This window comes from Cibotium barometz, chromosome 5, assembly GCF_041138505.1.
Source record: "Cibotium barometz isolate CiBa-2024 chromosome 5, ASM4113850v1, whole genome shotgun sequence".
NCBI lineage: Eukaryota > Viridiplantae > Streptophyta > Polypodiopsida > Cyatheales > Cibotiaceae > Cibotium > Cibotium barometz.
Window position 1 is genome coordinate 42,904,851 of NC_141050.1, and position 25,000 is coordinate 42,929,850.

Sequence of the window (25,000 nt, forward strand, 5' to 3'; positions counted from 1 at the left end):
CCAGCTGACATGATCAAAAGCTTTTTCAAGATCCAGCTGCACCATCACAATCTCTTGCTTCTTTGCCTTGGCATAATCCACTCCAATTTGAACATTAAGAATATTATGCAAAATATTCCTGCCATGCACAAATCCATATTGATATGGATGAACAAGAGTAGGAAGCACCTTCTGCAAGCGATTGGCAAAAATCTTTGTAAAGATTTTATACATAATACCCATAAGCGAGATTGGGCGCCATTGAGCCAAAGAAGTAGGCGAAGGGACTTTGGGCAACAAACGAAGTATGCCCAACTTCCAATCGGCAGGCATATATCCCTCATCCCAAACCCTTTGACAAATAAGTGTCAAAGGCTCTGCAAGCTGATCAGCATATTTTCGGAAAAACTCATTTGTCAAACCATCCCAACCAGGGCTCTTTCCCATGGGAAGTTTGGAGAGAACAGCTTCCACTTCCCCTTGAGAAACAGGAGCATCAAGCTGAACCGCCACATCAGGGTCAACTTGATATCGTACTCCAGCAAACAATGACTCCCTTGCAGCCAGGACAGCCGGTGAGACATCCTCTCGAGGGGCAAGCAAATCTTCATAAAACCTGATGCAATGCTGAATAACCTCAGAAGGTTGAGTAACAAGGTTGCCTTTGGCATCCATCAGCCTAACAATATTCTCACGCATATGTTTTTGATGCAACTTATCATAGAAGCGATGAGATTGACAGTTAGCATCCTGCAAAGCATCAAGACGTGCAAGTAGTTTAAAGCGAACATATTGTGCTTCCTGCACCCTAGATAGCTCCTTTTTCAGCCATTCTATGGCATCCACAACTTCTGCATCCATAGAGTCAGTAAACATGAACGCTTGCAAGCCCTTTAAAAGCGACTCAAGGAGGGCCACATGCTGTTTTTGTATAGAGGCATTAGCAAGACCAGAATGCCGTGCTAATTTCCGAGTGTTGGTAAGGAACACTGGCCAAGCATGATAATCAGCCATGGACACTCTTGTGGAGAAATGTCGTATCAACTGACGCATATAAACATCAAAAACTTCATGCTCCAAAAAAGTGTGATTTAAGCGCAAAGGCAAGCGTCCCAACAAGCCTTTATATGCATCCACAGGATGATAGACCATTTCAAACACAAGCGGCCAATGATCTGACAAAACCTGTTGCTGATCAACCATCATAGTAAGAACCTCTGGCAAAAAGAGATCTTGATGTAAAATATACATCCTATCCAGTCTAGCATAAGTGCCCCGAAACTGTTGTGAGGCATAAGTGTAACCCCTTTCATCTGAATGCAACCAAGACCACATGTCTTGTTTTAGCGACCTTGCTGCAAAAGCTTCCAGCAAACATAACACCTGACTGCGAAGCAGGATGTCCGCTGTAGAAAACATGAAACCCCTTATATACATAGGCTTTGCCAGCCAACTTATGCTGCTTATGTTCAACTGCACACAAAACATCCCAACCATGACAAAAAGTTGTACGCCAAAGCCTGAACTGCTTTTGGCGCGAAGAAATACCCTTTACATTCCATTGTACAATTTTCATAAGCCTTCCCAAAAAAGGAATCAACAAGGCCGTGTACTAGGCCCAGGACAATCTGCCAAATCACGAACCTTTTGAAGCATTGCATTTTTAGACATGGTATTTGTGATCTCAAACTGCCCTTGGAGTTCCCGAGCACGTGTCAAAGGGTAATGACCATCCCATGGCGAGATGACCTCACCCTTCGAACCAAACACAAGAGGCAATTGTTGTTGTGCTTCTTTTGTTAGGCGACTTTTAATAGGATAGCGTTCTACTCTATCCACCCCAAGAGGCCCTGTACCCTGAGAAAGTTGGCCTCCCGGCCTCTCAATCCTGGTCTGTTGCTGGGCACCTGAACCCAAAGGGCGACGAGCATATGTATGTAAGGGCCCCTAATGAGTACGCAAAGGCCCCCGCCAAACAACATCTGAGAAATCCCCCCGCGGGGCAACAAATCGTGTCTTTTTACCACGTACTTCCACCCATGGCTGCTCAACCTCATTCTAAACATCCACATGTACATCCATGTGTTGGGCATCATGTGAAGGAGCATCATGCTCATCTTCCACGGGCAACTACCCATCAAGGTCTCTCTCTCTCTCTCTCTCTCTCTCTCTCTCTCTCTCTTTCTCTCTCTCTCTCTCTCTCTCTCTCTCTATATATATATATATATATAGAGAGAGAGAGAGAGAGAGAGAAAGTAAGCGTCTACTAAAGACCAAAGTGACAATAATGTCCATGGCATATCTCATCTTGGAACAGAAAATAAAATAAAATAGAACAAATCAAAACTATCTCACGGAGATAGAAAGAAAGAAAGATGTTATTAATGTCTACAAAAGGCCCGAAAGGTCATTGAGACCAAAAAGCTGTTACATGTGATCCATGAGTAAACTGAATGTCAAGGGAACATGAAAAAGTAAAAGAATAGCTGCCAAAAGGATAGACAGGGTCAATGTTCTACACAGACCCGGTATGTATAATAAAGTCGCCAGCAAAAGAACCTCATGTGTTCCGGCTCATAATGTGTCATCCTCATTAGCTTCGAAAGCACCAGTACATAATAAACTGACAACTTTTTAAGTGAATCTGTTAAGAAAGGATACTTGTTGCAAACATGCGTGTCTCACAATGTGCTGCACACGCACCGCAGGTTGAAGGGAAAATCATCACCTAGACAGCCAAATACCAAATGTTGAGTTTCTTCAATCGCCTATAGGAAAGCCAAGCATACAAAAACTCAACTGAGGGCTTGTTCTCCAACCTCCTCTGGTGCAGAATACTTGAAAAGTGCAGCCGCAACATCTTCACTGTTACCCTGAGCAATAGCCTTGTGTGCAAGTTGAGCTCCGACTGCACCATGTGGGATCTTTTCTGTGCCTGCTGGAACATATCTGTGCGCTCCTTTGGATTTTTCATCCTCCTTGTTGGAGTTGACATCTGGTTGTTCCCCAGCATTTGTATCAACAAGAAAACCTAGAGCTGCTTGCTCATCGGGACTACGATCATAAAATTGGACCGATAGCAATGGATCTGGTGCAGGTGCATGCCTGCAGCACAAGTACTTTGCTCAGAAGTATGTTATCAACAAAGAATTTTGAAAACAGCATCCCAACAACCTAAAACTTGTTTCCAAAAAGATACGAAATTTGCTTGGATAAACTCCACAATTTTTTCATGAATTTCCTCTACTCTAGATACTATTTTATCTAGAGTAGTTAAAGAAAAATTGCCAATATTCACCACAAATTTGGACCGCTTTATGATATCACCCCAATCTGCATTTGGGGCACACCGCTTGAGGTTGATGCTATGTTCCAGCCAGTTGGAAAACATTACCATCATGGGGAAGGACACAAAATCTGAATTTGTGGATCACCACTTGAGGTTGATCTCTCTCTCTCTCTCTCTCTCTCTCTCTCTCTCTCTCTCTCTCTCTCTATTGGAGATCAAGACTGGCAGAGCAGCACGGATCCCCCGTGAGGAGAGGGTATGCAGATTGTGCAGAGAGGAGGTGGAGAGTGAGGAGCATTATGTATACAGATGCAGAGCATATACAGCCATCAGAGAGAGATATCCCATTTTATTCAAAGAGCCACATTCCCTACGCCAAATCTTTTCAGGCAGCAGACCAGCGCATACTGGGGAGATTCATTCTAGACATACAGCGTCATAGAGAGACATCATTACAGGCTCAGACAGCTCCAGAGGGGGGACGACAAACACAGATTAATACATTTTTTCAAAGATCCACCCCACTCCCAGCCCCTACACAATAGGGAATTACTCTCCAGAGAGCAGAGACACTCAGAGCCCGCAAGAGACAGAGGACACCTAGCTTTCGGACACCACGCCTATACCAAAGAGAGAGATGACAGAGATCAAAGCTCAGTTTCACAGAGAGGGTGCAGAGCGACTGGCTCGCTTCAGAGCAGACCCAGGCATGTTCTTCAGGGAGCTGTGGACACCCCCTTCATTGATGTATACCATTTTATACCCCCAGTATGGTACACGATGGAGCTAGCTAGGTTGCATATCATGATTGTATACTCCATGCATATAGCTTTGCATTCTCCTAGTAGTAGAGCTCCATCCCCTTTGTTGGGATGACAGAGGATACCCCACACACGTACACTGATTTGTCTCATAGGCCGAGTTCGGTCTTTTGGAAGACGTTAATAAAATCTTTCTTTCTTTCTTTCTTAGAGAAAGAGACAAGCAGATTTAGAGGCATACCTCCAGGGGACAGGATTTGTCAGATTTTTTGGATAGAGCCAGAGACAGAGGAGCACTACATCTGTCGCTGCACAGTATATTATGAGATTCGAGGGCGCTACCATTGCCTTTTCAGAGAGGGATTTGGACCACTGGCTAGAGTCATGGACTATTGTGATCAGCGATGCTTGGGTTTTTATCTCCTCGAGATTCGCAGGCTCAGAGAGTCCATTATCACGAGCAGACGCCCGACTAGCAGGGAGTCCACACAGAGACAGATTACTGACTTCTTTAGAGGGACTACCCGGGAGGACACACAGCTGACAGCCCAGCAGTGGGCACCCCGTGGGACTCTAGTTGAGAGAGCTATCCAGTTGGGCAGATCCAGACGCCCGAGGGTTCGCGGATTCTCACATCGGAGACGGTGCCTACACCCGAGGATTCAGAGCATCATTGCGAGGCATCGGGCTCGTCCGACCAAGCATCTCACTATGGCAGATATCCAGGCCATCCGGCAGAGACCCATGCTAGAGCTCCTAGGATGATTACGACTCCAGCCATATACTGTTGTACTCGCTGTCACTTTTGTACTCCCCCATATTCATGTATTCATGTATCCATGTACTCATGTACCCCATTTTGACTAGTAGCATTAGCTTCCCACTCTCCCTAGTTGCTGCTTCCGGATGCTCCCTACTGATGTATTGTAGGGCTAGATACTTACCTTCAGTTCTTTCTTTTCTTTTCCAGACAGTGTATCAAATGTCACATGGTTGTAACTTTGGTCTCATAGGTCACTTTGGCCTTTTGAAGACATTAATATAACATTTCATTTTCTCTCTTAGGCCCATCGGTTCTCTCTTTTCCCACCCACCCTTCCTCAGGCCCCCAAGGCAGCAACATAACTCTCTCTCACTGTTCGCCATTTCGCCTCTCCCCTTGTTCGATTCAGTTCGCTTGAGCACTGCCCGCGCCCTTTTCCCCAACCCACCCTTGTTCGATTCAGTTCGCTTGAGCACTGCCCGCGCTCTTTTCCCCAACCCACCCTTGCTCAGGCCCCCAAGGCAGCAACATAACTCTCTCTCTCTCTCTCTCCCCTCCCTGCCTGTGGGAAGGACTGCAGACTGATCTGGAGGAATGGCCCCGAGTCTCCAAGAGAAACTTGAGGCCCTCGAGATGGCAATGAAGGCACTAATCAAGGAGAACAAGAAGACATCCGATTCCAACCTCAATGAGGTGGAAAACAAATTACACCGGCACATCATAGCTCTCGAAGCACGGGTTACGAACCTCGAACAAGAGAACACGGCACTCAAGGAGGAGGTGAGTGCATTGAAAGTGGAAATGGTAGCCATCAAGAATGCTGAGAAGGAAGAAGGGGAGATCAATGACAACACTCTCACGGCCATCAAAGAAGAGATCTCCAAGGAGATCACAAAGGACATGGAGGGAAAGCTCGAAGCCAAGCAGTCAGGATGGGTCGAGGTGGTGAAGAAGAACATCCGTAAAGAAGTGAGGGAGGAGACTCAAAGGGAAGAACACCAAATCATTCACACCACCATTGAGGAGGAGAAGATGAGGCATGCCCGCCGCCTCAACATTCGAGTCACAGGTATAGCCGAGACACCCGACTCCACTCCCGAGAAAGATGGACAGCTTCTATGCATGAAGCTCGGCTACAAGGAAGAGCACCCTCTCCCCTTCACCAAAGCATGGAGAGCCGGGAAAGACTCAACACGCAAGCGAGCCCTCATCCTACAGTTTGCAGGAGAGACGGAGAGGGTCACCTTCATGAGGAAGAGGGTCATACTACGGGGTTTAGAGGGAGCTCCTATTTTCTTGGATGATGATCTCACGAGGATGCAGCTTGAGCATAGGAGAACTTGCATGCCACGAGTCTTACACGCGAGGAGAGAAGGCAAGAAGGCCTTCTATCAAGATGGTCGGGTCATCATTGATGGCCGGCCCATGGATTAGCGGTTTGGGGCCTATGGGACACAGACCAGGCCACTAACAGAGATACACATGGCAGTATGGAACTGTAATGGTTCACTATGGGTGCAGCCTGGACGACTGGAGCATGTTATGGTGGGGAGAGACATCATACTTCTGACAGAGACACATCAGAGCCCAGAGAGAGGGCTACCTCGAGTAGAGGGATTCCAGTGGGAGTCAGCATACAGGAGGACCACACGCCAGGGTACCTCGAGAGGGTCGGGGGGAGTAGCAGTCCTATTCAAACGGGAGCTACAGGGGAGACTGAGAGTGGTAGCACAGGATCCAGAGGCCAAATACATGTGGATCAGCTTACAGCTCTCACAGGACAGGGTTATATACATAGCTCTATGTTACTTTTCTCCATCAGGATCCTCCTATGTCATTACAGAGGACATGCCACAGGAGGAGGAGACAGGAGCCTCGCCATACACTTGTCTGTCAGAGGAGATTATGCATTATTCTACACTAGGGGAAGTATTTCTTACGGGCGACTTCAATGCCCACACACAGAGCATACAGTGTGAGGTGTATGACTATGATGACATGGAAATCCTCCACCCTATGGATCCAGAGGAGATAGGGGCTAGTCGGGCATCCGAGGACACTGGACCAGACAGAGGACATTATGGAGACCACTTACTAGAGTTGGGAGCCAAGCATCATCTCATTATTTATAACGGGATGCTATAGTGGCCGGGATCAGGAGGGCTGACATGCTTCCCACATGGGGGTCATACACGGACCGGAGGCACGGTGGTAGACTACATTATGGGGTCTTTGGAGGCATCACAGCTTGTCACCTCATTCTCCATTCCACCTCGTCCTATTGGGGCAAATCATACATACTTGGCATTTTCACTAGCCGGATCACCAGTATCACCAGCCCCCCACATACCGACGCCACACACTACCATCTACTTCACACATGACATGGTAGACATATACACTGGCAGAGTAGAGGATGGGCTCCTACTCATGGATCCCCTGGCACCTATGGATACCATTACAACCCAGCTGGCATCACTCCTACACACGGCTGCATTACAGAGCTTCCCACATCGTGTACACTCAGGAGAGCCTGCGAGACCTGGGACTATGCCCCAGAACAGATGGTATGATGACGAGTGCAGAGCCCTATACTCACGGCTCCGCATACAAAGAGCCTTGGGAGCCATCACAGAGCAGGAGTCGAGGAGAGAGATGAGGAGACTTACTCGCCGCAAAAGGCGGGCCTTCGCAGAGATACAGGAGCTAGAGATCTTTCATTTCTTCATGAGTAGAGATAGCCCTGTCTCATGGCGGCACTTCAGAGAGCCCCAGACCCCGACACCTATTGCAGACCCACAGACATGGCACACATATGGAGAGGGCCTATACCATGTCCCACAGTAGCCACCTATACCTCAGCCACAGGAGCCCCGACCTTCCACAGCTAGCTTCTTTACCCACTCGATGGTACAGGAAGCTATCCGCCGCCTACAGCATGGACGGGCCGCCGACCATATGGGCCTGCAGGGTGAGCATCTCATATATGCAGTAGATTCTTTAGCTCCTTTTCTTGCACACCTGTTTAACAGGGCACTAGCAGAGGGTTTGCCTGCGGAGTGGACGATGCACACCATTGTGCCGATTCACAAAACAAGGGATATGCTCGATCCGAGCAACTACAGGACGGTTATGGTTGGCCACGTGCTGGCCAAACTCTATGTTGCAGTGCTGGAGCAAGAGCTTAGCTTATATGCTGAGCGAGCAGGTTTACGCTCATCAGGGCAGGCAGGCTTCAGGAGAGCTTTCTCTACCACTGACCATGTATTCACTTTGAGATGTATGATTGATCAGGCCAAAGTGAGGAAGAAAAAGCTCTATTGCTGCTTTGTGGATTTCCGCAAGGCATTTGACACAGTACCACGAGAGAGGCTCTTTCAGCGCCTACAGTCTCTTGGCATACCAGCAGATATGACATGGGGCATCTATGCATTATATGAGCAGGTTTTTGGGCGAGTCAGATGTTCAGGAGGTATGTCCGAGACTATTGCTAGCACCATTGGTGTGAAGCAAGGATGCCCACTTTCCCCCACGCTATTTGGGTTATACATTGATGAGGTGGCTAACTTCATTACACGGGGAGGCGGAGATGGAGTTGATTTAGCAGGTACCTCAGTACATATTATGCTCTATGCTGATGATATTGTATTAGTGTCTGAGTCTCCAGGTGGTCTACAGCAGCATCTACATGCACTCGATGATTTCTGCACACAGAGGGGTCTTACTGTGAACCTTGGGAAAACCAAGGTTATGGTCTTTCATATATCGAGACAGGGCAGGAGTCAGCTGACATTCACTCTCGCAGGATGCCAGGTGGAGGTGGTGACATCATACGTGTACCTAGGGGTTACCTTCTCTGCAACAGCCACACGCTTCACCATGGGTTCAGCAGCCAGAGCTAGATTGACACGGGGATATGCAGCATTGGCTATGCTAGAGAGACAGTGCCACCAGGCGCATTTTCAGGAGCCCCGGACGAAGGGGTGGCTATTTGACACATTAGTCACACCAGCATTGATGTATGGAGCAGCGGTATGGGCGCCAGGCCTTGCTACCCATTGGTGGACACAGATAGAGAGACCACAGGCCCTCATGATGGCACGCATGATACGCAGCAAACCGTCAGTACCTCATGACATTATCCGAGCAGAGTTTGCTGCGCCTCCTATGATGGTAGAGGCCATATTTCAGACTATATGCCTGCTAGACAGATTCAGAGAGATGCCACAGGACAGATTGTCATACAAAGCTTTTGAGGCATCTAGACAGCTAGCTGAGGCAAGAGACAGAGGATCATGGTATGCACAGGTCACACATTGGTTCTCACAGCATGGCCTAGACATGGATCATCTACCACCATTCCAGTATGACAGGGATGCACCACATATCCGTCTCTTTCATAGTGAGAGGAACAGAGTATTGAGACAGGATCTATGGCAACTCTATACACGAGAGACATGGATATCGCCTACACACCCTCTTCCACCGAAGATGCTATACTACAGAAATCACTTCATGAGTATCACTGATGATGGATTTATAGAGAGGCCTAGATACATGAAGGGCTTTCTACCACACGGCTCCCGAGTGGCCATTGGTCAGCTCAGTGTTTCATCACACCGATTGGAGATTGAGACTAGCAGAGCAGCACGGATCCCCCGAGAGGAGAGGGTATGCAGATTGTGCAGAGAGGAGGTGGAGAGTGAGGAGCATTATGTATGCAGATGCAGAGCATATACAGCCATGAGAGAGAGAGATCCCATTTTATTCAGAGAGCCACATTCCCTACGCCAGATTTTTGAGGCAGCAGACCAGCGCATACTGGGGAGATTCATTCTAGACATATAGCGTCACATAGAGACATCATTACAGGCTCAGACGGCTCCAGAGGGGGGACGACAAACACAGATTAATACATTTTTTCAGAGATCCACCCCACTCCCAGCCCCTACACGGCAGGGAATTACTCTCCAGAGAGCAGAGACACTCAGAGCCCGCAGGAGACAGAGGACACCTGGCTTTCGGACACCACGCCTATACCAAAGAGAGAGATGACAGAGATCAGAGCTCAGTTTCACAGAGAGGGTGCGGAGCGACTGGCTCGCTTCAGAGCAGACCCAGGCATGTTCTTCAGGGAGCTGTGGACACCCCCTTCACTGATGTATACCATTTTATACCCCTAGTATGGTACAGGATGGAGCTAGCTAGGTTGCATATCATGATTGTATACTCCATGCATATAGCTTTGCATTCTCCTAGTAGTAGAGCTCCATCCCCTGCACACCCAGATTCAGCTTTTTTGTTCAATACTTTTTCATTTTGTTGGGATGACAGAGGATACCCCATACAGGTACTCCGATTTGTCTCATAGGCCGAGTTCGGTCTTTTGGAAGACGTTAATAAAATCTTTCTTTCTCTCTCTCTCTCTCTCTCTCTCTCTCTCTCTCTCTCTCTCTCTCTCTCTCTCTCTCTCTCATCCCTGCCTGTGGGAAGGGCTGCAGAGTAATCTCAAGGAATGGCCCCGAGTCTCCAAGAGGAACTCAGCATGGTCTTGACATAGATCTCCAAGAGAAACTCATCATGGTATTCACAGATGATAGTGGCTCACTCAGCATGGTCTTGACATAGATCACCTGCCACCTTTCCAATATGATATACATGCACCACACATCCAGCTCTCTCTCACAGTGAGAGGAACAGAATCCTTCGGCACGATTTATGGCAGTGATACACTCAAGAGACTTGGATTACACCTAGTCAGCCTCTACCACCGAAGATGCTATACTACACAGATCAGTTTATGCGTATCTCAGCGGATGGATTCATACAGAGAACTGGATACATGAACGTGTACATGCCTCACAATGCCCGAGTGGTGATTGGCCAGCTATCACACCAGCTTGAGATTGAGGCAGGTAGGGCAGCACGGACCCCCAGAGTAGAGAGGATATGCAGACTATGCCAGGAGGAGGTTGAGAGTGAGGAACATTATGTATCGAGATGCAGAGCATATAGTGTCATTAGAGAGAGATACACCACCATCTTCAGTGGACATCCCTCACTCCGCCAGATCATGGAGTCCGCAGACCAGCGCAGATTTGGCCAGTTCTTGCTAGAGACACAGCGCCACAGAGAGACACTACTACGGACTCATACCACAGGGAGAGGTGGGCGACAGCTCCAGCTCACTGAAATCTTCCAGAGATCTATCCCAGTGCCTATCCTGACACAGGAGGGGGTTACACTTCAACGCGCTGCGGACCTCCGAGCCAAACGGAGACCGAGAGCACCAGGCTACCAGGCTCCCAGACTACATCAGAGGGAGATCACAGAGATACGGGCTCGACATCAGCACCATATCCAGGAGCGGCTAGCTCACTTACACTCACACCCGGAGATCATGCTCCGAGGTATTTTTGCCTCGCCATCGCCTATGTATCACATATTACACCCCCATTATGGGACTGGTTGGAACTAGATAGATCTGCATTGCATTCTTGTATACCCTGCGCATACAGGTTGCATACTGAGCCTCTAGCAGTACAACCGGGTTATCCAATTAGATCTTCTCAGCCTCTATACCCATTGCACATGGATCACACCTTCGGAGCTCCCCACGAAGATGCACTTCTACAGAGATCACTTCCTCACACTCAGTGAGGATGGATTCATCCAGCAGCCGGGCTACTTGAGTGTTCACATGTCCGATGCCATGCGGATTGCGATTGGCCAGATATAGGTTTCATCCCATCGCCTCAGAGTGGAGACAGGTAGAGCTGAGCGCATCTCACTTGGGTGATACAAAACTGTCCATGGAAACTCATCATGGAAATAGTAAGAACATAGAAACATGAGAGCAGCATCAGCTCCGAGTAAATGGTATACCACTCTCCAAAATATCAAGCATGGGGCTAATGAGTATGGGCGAGAGGTCTCCCTCAGCTATGTCACGGACATTCCATGATGAGATATGCCATGGACATTATTTATATTTACTTAGATGAATCCAGGAACATGCCCAAATTCACCTTTTAGGAACGTGCATGTTATATACTCATGGTAGTCAACCCACAAGACTATATAACTATCAACTCCATTATGCATAGTATGGACTAGATACTATGACATCCCCACTAACGTCATCAGTGCCCAATAGTGGGTGTAGAACTCTGTATCAAGATATGCTCTCACACACGCACTCCACACACACACACACACACACACACGTAAGGGCATATATTCACACAAAGCCCTTCGAACTAAGTTTCTGTCAAACCTCCGGTGATGCAGGGCAGACTCAGCCATAATGAAGCTTAGCACTAATGAAGTAGCAAATAGAAAGAAATAGGTAGTTGAAGATAGAAAGAACAAGCACAATATCAACTGGCCGCAACTCGGACGAAAACTTCACAATGTGAAATCCACATGTCCGCTAATACGGCTGAATTATATACCTAGATGGATCCAGGAACATGCCCAAATTCACCTTTTAGGAACGTGCATGTTATATACTCATGGTATCACTTTGGTCATATAGGCCCAATGGGTCTTTAGTAGACGCTTGATATATCTTTCTTTCTCTCTCTCCACCCAACCACCTGCTTTGCCCCATCACCACCCGAGATACCACTTCACCAAAGAGACCTCTTCCATCTATTCTGATCACGTCCACCGCATCCTCTCTGACCTCGACCCCCACATCCCAATTGATGAGCTTACCACACAACTCGCAGCCACCCTCCATACATCCGCTGCAGCCGCCTTTCGGCACTCCAGAGCCACCCCTACATCACCAAGAGGGACTGTCCCACAGAATAGCTGGTACGACGAGGATTGTCGTGATACCCAAGCCCGTCTACATCGGGAGGTGACGCTAGGATCCACCACTCACCAATAGGCGAGAGTGATCTTCCCACATCTCACACGGAGGAAGAGGAGAGCCTCCCCAGCCAGGCTTGAGCACGAGCTATACCAGCTATTTCTTGGGAGGGACTATAAGGAGGCCTGGAGGATCTTCCAAGATCATCGCCTGTCGACTCCGATTACTTCACCCAGCACCTGCCACACCTATGCCACCTCTCTCTACCATGCTCCTGAACACCCACCTCTCCACCATCCACCCGAACCTCGTCCCCCACACTCTTCCTTCTTTCACCTAAGCATGGTGAGATACTATTGACAAGATGCAGACTGGGAGAGCACAGGATCATGATGGACTCCTCATCGAGCATCTCTCATGCTAGGGACACACTAGCCCCTTTACTCATTCACATGTTTAACAGGGCTCTATGTGAGGGCTTCCCCGCCAGCTGGTCATCGAATACTATTGTACCTATCTTGAAAGCAGCTGACCCCATGGACCCTAGCAGCTGACCCCATGGACCCTAGCAATTACAAGACTATCATGATTGGTCACACCTTGGCCAAGATTTATGGTTCGATTTTGGAGCATGAGCTTAGTAGATGGTCCAAGGAGCAGAGACTCAGAGCACCGGGGCAGGTAGGCTTCAGGAGAGGGCACTCCACACTAGATCATATCTTTACACTACGGGGGATCACCGAGGAGGGGAGAGCTCACAGGCATCAGATATATTGTTGCTTTGTGGATTTTTGCAAAGCTTTTGATACCGTCCCACAAGCTAGACTAATGAGGAGACTACTGGATATGGAAATACTATTGTACCTATCTTGAAAGTAGGTGACCCCATGGACCCTAGCAACTACAGGACTATCATGATTGGTCACACCTTGGCCAAGATTTATGGTTCAAATTTGCAACATGAGCTTAGTAGATGGTCCGAGGAGCAGAGACTCAAAGCACCGGGGCAGGCAAGCTTCAGGAGAGGGCACTCCACACTAGATCATATCTTTACACTACGGGTCACAAGTGTAGAAAGTCAGTAAGAGTTATGTAGGTGCCGAGGTCAACCCTCCGAGGCTGACAAGGGCCTAAACATGCACATCCATTCAGTAAACCATGTATCCTGTACTTGTATATAAGCACAAGTCATCATAATCAGCAATCATCAAGTTCATTCAAGTCATTTCATGAAGTTCAGCGATACAGTTTCAGCAGCCAAGGATCAAGCTTTGGCTATTTGATACTCTCGTTACATCTGCACTACTGTATGGTGCCCCCATCTGGGGTCCCAGCTTATACCACAGGAGGAGAGAGGAGAGAGCAGGCCGAGACAGATACAGAGGAGGTAAATGATGGGTGGAAGCCGATGGAGAGGCCCCTAGTGGAGATGATCTCGCGCATGATTAGGAGTAAGCCATCAGTGCCACATGAGATTGTGCGGGCAGAGATGGAGGCTGCACTAATAGTGACAGAGGCTCTATTCCAAACAGTGACATACTGGCACAGGCTATGGGAGCTTCCACTAGATAGATACCCCCGACTAGCCCTGGAGTCCTCGAGACAAGTAACACTCGAGCAAGATACAGAGTGCTGGTATGCACAGGTAGGCACTTGGTTTGGCATGCATGGCATGCAAATGGAGGCACTCCCCCCGTTCCAATACAGCATAGGAGCCCCGTCATTTGCTCTTAGCCGCATAGAGCAGAGCAAGGTTATCAGGAAGGACATTGTCAGACTGGATGCTCAGAGGACATGGAGTTCACCTAGTCATCCACTGGGGACGAAGATGACCTTCTACAAAGATCACCTCCTACGCCTGACAGAGGATGATTTCATCATCCACCCACGCTACATGGACACACACCTATCTTTTGGGGTGATACGTGCCCGCACCTCGTCCCACGAAGTAAGAGTGGAGACTGCCAGATATGGGCCCAGGGCGGCCGTACCAGAGGACAGGATATGCCAGCTCTGTCACACAAAGCCCGAGACAGAGGATCATTACATATGCCGATGCCCTGTATACTATGAGATTTGAGGGAGGTTCCACTACCACTTCCGAGCTGGGTTCAAACCACGTTCCAAGATCATGGACTTCCCAGATCAGGGATGCCTGGGACTCTTTCTTCTAAATATCCGCAGACACAAGGAGTCCTTAGTGAGATCCAGATTAGCTGTATATGCTGGAGGACCAGCACAGAGCGCTCTCACCGACTTCTTCCATACTAGCACTCCAAGGGCCGATCCACCCACCATACCCGGACCACAAGCTAGTGCAGGAGCTGGGCTGAGAGGTCCGACACTCGATAGAGCCATTGAGTTATGCAAAGCTCGACGCCCCAAACCCCATGGCCCTCGCCCACGGCCACGCCACCATACAAGGATCCGGGCCATCATCTCCCATCGTCGCAAGACCACCTCGCACCAGCTCAGTTTTACCACCTTGAGCACCATGTCGCAACGGCCCATGAGGGATGTATTAGGGTGATATGAAAGCTCTCTCCTCATGTACTTGGATCAGATTTTATAGTTCTAGATTTTTGTTATCTTTCTTTATTACTATTTTGTACCCAAGATGATGTACCTCATGCATATGATGTAACCTTTTGGTCCCATAGGTCATTTTGGCCTTTTGAAGATGTTAATACAACAGGACGGGGCTCAAGAGGAGTGGCAGTATTGTTTAGAGAGGAGTTGCAGCCACTGATACATATAGTCCACAGAGATGAGAAGGCTAGGTACATGTGGGTTAGACTGAGGGCAGAGACGGGCAGATATCTCTCCATATATGCTAGTTTGCTCCTAGTACATCAGTGTATGCATCACCTAGCGGGCAGTCTCCCTTTTCTATTTTGGATGATGACATTTGGGAGTTCTCCAGGGATGGTGACATCATTCTCCTGGGGGACTTCAATGCCAGGACCGCCCATAACCAGACAGTATTTTATCATACCTCAGAGGAGATGTTGAGGGAGCTTGATGTTAGGGATATGGGCCTATCTAGACTCTCATAGGATGAGGCACACACTGAGTATGGGCGGTATTTGATAGACATGGGGACTGCACATGGATTGGCCATCCTGAATGGCCTACAGAGATTCCCGACAGCGGGCGGTTTCACTAGCTTTCCACATTGGCATGGTGCTAGTACAGTGGACTATGTTAAAGCTCAGCCCAATCTCATTCCCTCTTTTCAGGATTTTATGGTAGGCACTAGGTCAGTTGGAGTGGCAGTGGATCATGCTATCTTGTCCTTCACTCTCACATTTCAGAGCAGCACAGCTCCATTGGGACAGGTCTCCACACACACTCGTTTTACCTTTACGAGGGAGACTGACACCCTGTACACGGATGAGATATACAGACGCTTATGTGCCGAGGAGCCGGGACGGCCATTAGATGAGCTCACTCAGATATTGATAGAGACGCTTCATGCTACAGCATCAGAGTCATATCCCCATAGTCAGCCTACACGGAGAGGATCTGGGAACATGCCCCAGAACAGCTGGTATAATGAGGAGTGCAGAGAGATGAGGATCAGATTAGAGAGAGGTGCTCATGGGTGTTACCACTCACAGAGAGTCACGGATTACCTTCCGGCGCCTAGTGCGACGGAAGAAGAGGGCTTATCTTGCTCAGTTAGAGAGGGATTTGTATCAGTTATTTATGAGTCAGGACTCAGGCGAGGCATGGAGACTATTCCATGAGCATTCACCATCACCAACCATTACCTCCACAGAGATTTGGGGTGAGTATGCAGCATCCCTGTACACAGCACCAAGACAGCCGCCCCTGCCAGACCCATCGGAGCCATGCCCAGAGACGTGTGCTTTCTTTACTGCTGAGATGGTAAGGAAAGCTATTGACAGGATGAGGACAAGGAGAGCATATGATCATGATGGTTTGGTAGCAGAGCACTTTATTCATGCCAGAGATATGCTTGCAGAGCTTATTGCTATGATGTTTAACCGAGCCATGCGTGAGGGTTTTCCTGAGACTTGGAATATGTCCACAATTGTACCTATCTTCAAGTCAAGGGATCCCATGCTTACTGGGAATTATCGTACCATCATGATTGGTCACACATTGGCTAGATTATATGCATCTATTCTTGAGCAGGAGTTGAGTAGATGGGCAGAGAGAGAGGGCATACGTGCATCAAGGCAGGCAGGGTTCAGCACAGGTTTCTCCACTCTTGACCATATCTTGACACTCAGAGCTATTATTGAGGAGCGCAGATCATATAGCAGGAGGATTTCTTGTTGCTTTGTGGATTTTCGCAAAGCTTTTGACACAATACCAAGAGCCAGACTGATGCGCAAACTACAGGAGATGGGAGTGCCCACAGAGCTGATTTGGGGAATCATGGCTTTATACAGGACAGTTGTGGGGCAGGTAGGTACTACTCAGGGTATATCTGAGATGGTTCACTCTACTATTGGGGTGAAGCAGGGCTGCCCCCTTTCTCCCACCTTATTTGGCATTTATGTGGATGAGGTTTCGGACTATGTAGAGCGGGAGGGTGACAGAGGAGCACAGCTAGTAGGGACATGGATTCCGCTGTTATTGTATGCTGATGATATTGTGCTGATCTCAGATTCTCCAAAGGGGATCTCAGATTCTCCAGAGGGGATGCAGTGTCATTTGGATGCATTGCACACGTTTGCACAGGACAGTGGATTGTCTGTTAACCTTGGTAAAACCAAGGTGATGGTGTTTAACACCACAGCACAGTGGGTTAGGAGGTCAGTACCCACCTTTACATATGGTTAGAGACAGTGGAGTATACATATGCATATACTTACCTTGGCCGACTGGGAAAATGCCAAAAAGGCTGGGGAAAAATCCCAAAAAAATATAGAAAAAAGGGATGGAGAGCAGCGGAGACCAGATTGACCAGAGCTTCTTATGCAGCATTGGGGAGACTAGAGAGGATGTGTTCGCAGGTTCAGTTTTAGGAACCTCGAACAAAGCTCTGGGTCTGACGCTTTGGTCACTTCAGCCATGCTGCATGGAGTAGAGATATGGGGACCCTCAGTGGATCACCACAACCGAGCTGGTAGCACTGATGGATGGAGATGTATGGAGAGGCCCTTGGTTTCTATGATTTCCCTGATGATTAGGGCCAAGGCCTCCGTACCACATGATATTATCCGTGCAGAGATGGCTGCCCCCCCATTGGTAGTAGAGGCACTCACTCGATCAGTCTCCTTTATACATAGCACTTGGGCTCTCCCTAGAGACAGATATGCTCGCTTAGCCCTGGAGTCTTCACGACAGTTGGCATCACAAGGAGAGGGATCATATTGGTATGCACAAATGACAGCTTGGTTCCAACTGCATGGCTTTAGTATGCACGGGCTACCTCCATTTCAGTACTCCCTGGATGCACCCTCCCTCTCTCTCACACGGGCAGAGATTACCAGACTTTTTTCTTTTTCCGAGAAAAGATCCTTTCATTAGTTATAAAAAAGCCCAATGGGCTACAAAACCCCTCTCCTGCTCATAAGAAGGCAGAGCAGAGATCCAATCAAGGCAGCTAGGGAGACTCTCCCTAGGTGCAGAAAAGTGCAAATAACTAAGAGGCTATATCATATAATAGGAGGGAGGAAAATCCAAACACGTGGCTTGTAGTGCCAGCGGGGGGTACCCGCATGTAGAGTATAGAAAGGGCCGCTGCGCCAAGTGGTGTGGAAGGCCTGGTGCCGCAAGATCGCTCGATCCGAGTCGCCCCGGATGCGGTCATACTGTCCTTGCAGGGTGTGGATCAACTCCTGCCAGATAGCCCGAACAATCTCTGCTGGTGGCTCCTGTCTCCCCTCAAAGGCCCTGAAACAACGGGCTCTCCAGGTGAACCATATGGCGAGGCTGCTGAGGAGCTCCCATCGTAAATCCCTCTCCTGTGTCCAGCCGGCTGTCGACAAATCCGGTGAAGGAACAAGGCGAGGTTGGCCCCCAATGAATCTAATGGCCTGGCTGCCCTGCTCCATCTCGTATCCCAGAGCTGGCCCTGACGAAGTCGACCAAGCAGCGGCCCCCCACGTATACATGCCCTCTGGAGAGAGGGGGGCCAAAATGCGCAGCATCCTCAGCCAGATCTGTTGCGCCTGTGGAGAGTCCCATAGGTAATGTCTCTGTGTCTCCAATGGGTGGCCGCATCGGATGCAAGCCGGCGGAAGGCCACTGAAGACAAGCCAGGTGCCAACTGCAAAGCCCCTGTGGGCAACCAGCCACTGGAAAGCCGAGATCCTGCGTGCCTGTCTGCTAGCCTAGAGCCTCGTCCAAAAATCCTCCAGGAACTCTTGTGAGAGTCCCTGAAGCCGCCAGTGCTCCGATGCAACTGGAAAAACCGTCCTCCTCGCAGTCAAAATATGCCTCCCCAAACGAATAGTGTACTGGAAAAAGGTGATCTCTGTGGCCTTGGGTAACGCATAAGGATCATGCCACTCGTACTCGCCAGGGTCCCACTAGAGCCGGGCCAAGGGGCGCGCAGTATATGCCCATATGCGCCAATCAGAGTCCACATCTGCAGGGTCTGGATCAATATGCCACTTCTGAGAAGCGGCGGCCACTACCCGTATCCTCTGAAAGATGCACTCTGCAACTAAAGGCGACTCCGCCTCAACTCTCTGAAGTCTGCCCTCATCCTGTATCTCTCATAGTAGAGGCATCTACCATCCTCAGTGCAAGCTCTGACAGCAATCAGGATCTCCAATTGTGTAAAGGCTCCCATCCACCGTGGGGCCGCTGACTCGTAAGGCGTGAACCACTACTCAGTGAGTGCCTCCAAAATGTCATCCCTCATAATCAGCCCCCCTCTGAAGTGACTCAGCCTCTCCGCCTGGATCTCCTCCGGGAGACTGCAAAAGACCTGCCAATCTCCAAAACTGTGTGCTGGGCTTGCCGCCAATGGTCCCCAGGGTAGACGAGGCCGAGAACCCAACATATGACCCTGTTCTGTGCGTACCGCAGGGCTCCAGATGAGCGGCTGTCTGGCCCGCTCCTCATCACAAGTGGGAGGTCTCTGAGAAAGCCCCGGTCTCACCAACTCCAAAGCTCGTAGGATACTCAAGGCAAATCTGTCCTCCCATCCTCTGCTGAAGCCTGTCCTCCTCATCTCTGTGAAGATCCACCGAATCTCTGGTGCCCAAGTGCCCCCTGCTGGGGGAGCTCTAGCCTGCAGCCGCTGAAAAAGAAGCTCCTTCCAAGGCTCAGCGCCTGGAAGCAACCCCCGAACAATAAGCTTCCCCAACAAGGCTCTACTCTGATCAGCTGGATCTATAATGCCTAAGCCCCCCTGGGCCAGCAGAAGAGTAATAACTGCCCAAGCAACCTTAGCCCGGGTCGGCTGTCCATCCCACCCAAACCAAAGAAAGTTCCTGATCAGCCTCTGTACCTGGCTGATGCAAGAGCTCGAGAAAATCCAGCAAGACGTGATATACCACATAGTCGCTAAAAGCACCTGATTTGTCACCACCACCCTCCCAGCCAAGGATAGCCGAGCTAAACTCCAATATAAAAGCTTCTTCCGAATGCTCAGAAGAAGTGGGGAGATCTTCTGCTCAAGTGACAAATTAAGTCCAATCTGGCATCCCAGATACCGCACTGCTGTGACGGGAGGAATCCATCTAAAACCCGGGTCTGGGCTCCATGCCGGAGCGGGAGCGCTACTAATCCAAAAAGCCACTGTCTTGCGCCAATTGATCAATGCTCCCGAAGCCACACCAAAAACCTGTAGCGACTGCTCTGCCCTCTGTAGATTGGCCTCCTGGCCATGCAGAAACAATCCCGTGTCATCAGCAAACTCAGAATCGAGCAGGTCCTCACCCCGGACTGGAAGCTGGAGTCCTCTCAAACCCACCTCCTCTGCTGTCAGATACATGCTCATAGCCTCTGCAAAGAAAAGAAAAAGGAACGGGGCGAGAGGGCATCCCTGACGGACTGATCTGGTCAACTCAAAACTCAGCCCCCATCCTCCTGCCATCAACACCTGGCTACAAGCTGTGGAATATAGAGCCGCCACTCCTCGAATCTAGTCTAGCTCAAAACCCAGGCGAAGCATAGTGCCCTCCAGAAAACCCCAATCGACTCTATCGTATGCCTTCTCAAAATCGAGAAGCATAATGACCGAGTCCTCACCGAGAAATCTAGCTCAGGCTGTCGCCTCCCAGAAGGTGAAAATGTTGTCAAGGATACTGCGCTCCTTGACGAATCCTGTCTGGGTAGCATGAATCAAATCCCCAAGGAAGGACTGGATCCTCAAACTCAAGGCCTTCGCTAGGATCTTGTAGACAGTATTGAGGATCGTAATAGGCCTCCAATGCCGAATATCATCTGACACTCCCTCCCCCTTGGGGATAAGAAAGATCAAGCCCTCTGAAAAACTCTGTGGCATCACCCCAGTGTCCAAAACATGCTGAAAACCCCTGCGGAGGCCTGGTCCCAAAAGGTCCCAATAGCGCATAAAAAAGGCAGGCGTCAATCCATCCTCCCCAGGGCAACTATGACGCGGAAGGACCCTCAAAGCCTCAACAAGCTCATCCTCTGAAAGGGGCTCACCCAAAACTCTGCACATACGATTTGTGACCCTCCTCTGCACATGGACCCACACAGTCTGTCTGCAAGCATCACGTGCCACCCATGGCTGGCTCCGCTGAAAGCAGGTCTCTATAGAACTCAGTGGCAATAGCTCTAATCTCCCTGGGCTCAGTGGCTAACAATCCGTCCTGCCTCCTGAGCTGACGTACTCCTCCTCGAGCATGGCGGGGTCCGGTGATCTCAAAAAACTCCCCAGTCACTCTATCACCAAGCTGTGTCCACTGAGAGACCTGGCGATGATATTAGAACTCGTGTCTCTGCTCCTCTGCCTCTCTAACCTCCTGGCATGCCTGGCTCAGCTGGAACGCCACCCACTCACATGTAGGCAGCTGCTCCTGAAGACGCTGGAGCGAAGCAAGGCTACGTCTCAAGGGACGCTCCCGCTCTCGTGTCTCTCCCAGCCGTGTCAAGGCTGTAGCGTGCAAAAAAGAGCTGAGCTCGATGAGTCCCTGGGCACACTGGCCTGCTGCATCCAGGTCAGTGCTCTGGCTATCATGCCATATCCTCTCAATGTCCTCAAAAAGACTGGGGTCTATAAGTATCCTCTCTCAGATCCTCAACTACAAGCTGGTCTCCCGTGTCCGATTCTCAAAGGTCAAAATCACTGGCGCATGGTCTGAAAAAGAGGTGCCAACAAGAATGCCAACGGAGCCACCACGCTCCCCGAACCTGTCGCCCACATAGAAGCGATCAATCCGTGATAGATTAGTCCCTCCCTGCCGGCGATCCGACCGAGAGAAGCTAAGACTGTCCTGAGAACGGGAGAAAGCCTCATGCTGCCATGCATCAGTGATCCGCAGTGTCATACAAAATCGCTCCCAAGCTGCAAGCTCCATGCCATGCACTGTAACATGACTGCCTCCCACCCTCTCGGCCGGGTCCTCAAGCATGTTGAAGTCTCCCCCGACACACCAATGTGCGGCCTCGGGCAATGCATCTGTAACAAGGGTCCAGAACTCTACTCTGGCACTGGCATGATTGGGCGCATAGACATTGAGCACACCAAAGTGCTCATCGTGCATCCTCAGAATAACATACTGCGCTCTACCAGGCACAATGACCCCGCGATCCACAATGGCCTGCCGCCATACATCCGCAATGACCATACATACTCCTCCCTGCCCACCCAAGGGGCCAAAACCTGCAGACCAAAATGTGTCCCATCTACCAAGCATCATCTCCGAATCCTGCTCTCACTCAAATGGTGCTCCTGCATCATCAGAATATCAATACTGCCCCCAACCAGGCATCTCTGAAGCTCCTGCCTCAAGCAACCACGATAACGTACATAGTGTGCGCCGCCAAGGCCCTGTACATTCCATGAGATGATCCTCATGGATGACCTGCTGAGGTGGAGGCTGTCTCAGCCATATGGCGGGCCTTCACAAGCGGCTTGGATGGAGAGTAATCCCCATCCGAGCGGCTACGAATCTGCCCACCCGATGTGCTGCAAGAGTCGCGGACGACCGGGCGCCAGTGGCTGTGTCCCATAGCAACTGCCTCCCACTCGGAGAGAGAAACCTCATGTATGCATACATAGCCAGGGTCTCGCGCTAGGTCTCCCACTATGCGAACCACCAAATGTCGAATCCCGGTATCAAAGAAATGTGCCAACTCCCAGAGTCGGCCTATCACGTCTGTCATCTCCAAATTGCTCACATGGTGAGAAAACTCAACTGCCTGTGTCCGCAAAATACTAAGAGCGAGATCCAGAGTCCACTCCCAGTCGCTAGTGCCGCAAAGAGGGAAGGAGAAAGCCACCGCTGAATCAAGTGCCTCCTCCCCTCGGGCCGGAGGTATCACCAAATGAACTCTGATGGGTGCTAGCTCATGGGGGCCCTCCGCTCCAAAAAGGCGTGTAAAGTAGTCGTCTAAGGCCTCCGAGCGCTGTCTAGTGTCAAGACTACTCAGCCGACTGCGGATAGAGGATATCCGTGAAGCACGAATCGGCATGGTAGGTCTCCTCTGCGGTGCACGAGCAAGGTCGGTGCTCAGTGCCCGCCGGACTGCAGGTGAGCGCTAGGGTACTGCCAGTGCCTCCCGGGGAGCTGAGGCGAGCAGAGGGGGAGGAGGGGGGGGAGAAGGGGGTGGGGAAGGAGACACTGAAAATGCGGGAGCGAGAACGGGAGGAGGCGAGGGTGGAAGCGAGGCAGGAGGGGGGGACGGGGAAGGGGGGAGGTGGAGGTGGAGGTGGAGGTGGAGGTGGAGGTGGAGGTGGAGGGGGGGGTGCTAGCATCTCCTGATCCTCAGTCTGCGCTGGGGTCTCCTCCTAGAGGGGAGCAAAGCTGTTCCTCACTGGAACCCAATGATGCTGAGGCTGTGTCTGCTACTGCGTCGGTCTCTGGGCATGCTGCTGTGGCTATCTCCCTCTACGGTGCCCCTGTCCAAGCTGCCAATCAGAGGTCTCTGTGGGCTGAGCAGGTGTCCCGGAGACTGCCTGCCAAGCCGCATCTGTGGGCAGGCCATCGGAGGTCTGCTGCTACGGTGAAGGTCGGGGTCTCCTGCGAGGGCAGGCCTTGGCCAGGTGGCCGACCTGCCTGCATATAAAACACTGGTTCGGGAGCCCCGAAAACTCCACTCTCTGATCGATCCATCCCCCCCCCTATCCTAGGTAACTGAATGACCTTCGGAAGGGAGGAGATGTCAGGAACCAAAACTCTGACCGAAGGAAGGCCAGCTAAACTAGCCACCACTGAAGCTGCTGTGGGGCCAGTCTCAAGCACCGAGCCCACCAATGATCCTATCCTAGAAAGGAGCGGAAGGTACTCGCGACGAAGTCCAAGAAAGCAAACTGTGACATGGAATAGGCGCTCTCCCCCTGCTCGGCCGCTACTGGGACGAAACCATGCTGCCAATGTCTGAAGAAGGCCCGAGAGCCCCTGATGTCAAGGGGACTCATGGCTAGGACCTAGGCCACGCTCTGAGCCGTCTTGAACTCAATCTGGTAGTGTCCGCGGCCCTGTAACTGAACGTCCAGGATCTTGCCCACATCTGCAAGAAGGCGGGCTTGGAGAAGATCCCAGATCTCCCCTCTGCTGGAGCGAGTGCCAACTATACGGCAGATGGTGGAATGTGCCTGGAGGCGTTCCACCTCTGCGGCGAGGCTCGCTTCCTCTTCTAGCGAAAGAGAAAGCCTGATGGGGGTATCCTCAGGGGCGGGCGAGGGGGGCTGCGGAAGAGTCCCTCTGAGGTGGGGCGGGAGGAACCTCCATCAGAGTCGGAAGCTGAGTCGAGGGCGAAGCGAAGACGGAGGGTCCTACAAGAACCAAGCTGCACGAAAAAGCGGAGCGGGGAGGGGAAGAGGGGGAAGGGCGGAATACAAAGGGGGGAGGGGCGGAAGACAGAGGAGGAGGGGCAGAAGACAGAGGGGAGGGGGGCCAGGGGCAGGCAGGTGGGCAAGACGCGAAGGAAGGGGGGAGCAAGGGGCGTGAGCGAGACGGGGGCAGGCGATGGGCGGGAAAAGGGGGAACGGGCAGGGGAGATGGGCGCGAAAGGGGGGGGGCCGGACAGGGGCGATCGGCGCGAAAGGCACAGGGGCGCGGAGGGGGGGGGTGCGCGCAGGCGGGGAGAGACGAAGGCTCGAAGGCGGGGAGGGGGGGTGCGAGCAGGCGGGGAGAGACGAAGGCTCGAAGGCGGGGAGGGGAGGCGAAAGCTTCAGCGAGCGATGCAGAGATTACCAGACTTATCAGGCAGGACTTGACTCAGCTGGACACTAGGAGGACTTGGATACAGCCGACACACCAGCTTGG

The 25,000-nt window shown here is 50.7% G+C and overlaps 1 protein-coding gene across 1 annotated transcript in view; it reads right to left on the minus strand.

The window, feature by feature from the left end:
- The window catches only part of LOC147638525 (uncharacterized), a 175,663-nt gene that overhangs the window by 80,011 nt on the left and 70,652 nt on the right, over positions 1–25,000 (minus strand). The window contains exons 9-10 of the mRNA XM_086798442.1: positions 2,799–3,084; positions 2,641–2,707 (exon numbers count right to left, since the gene is read on the minus strand). Coding sequence (XP_086654568.1) covers positions 2,641–2,707; positions 2,799–3,084 — 353 coding nt within the window. The remainder of the gene's footprint in view (positions 1–2,640; positions 2,708–2,798; positions 3,085–25,000) is intronic.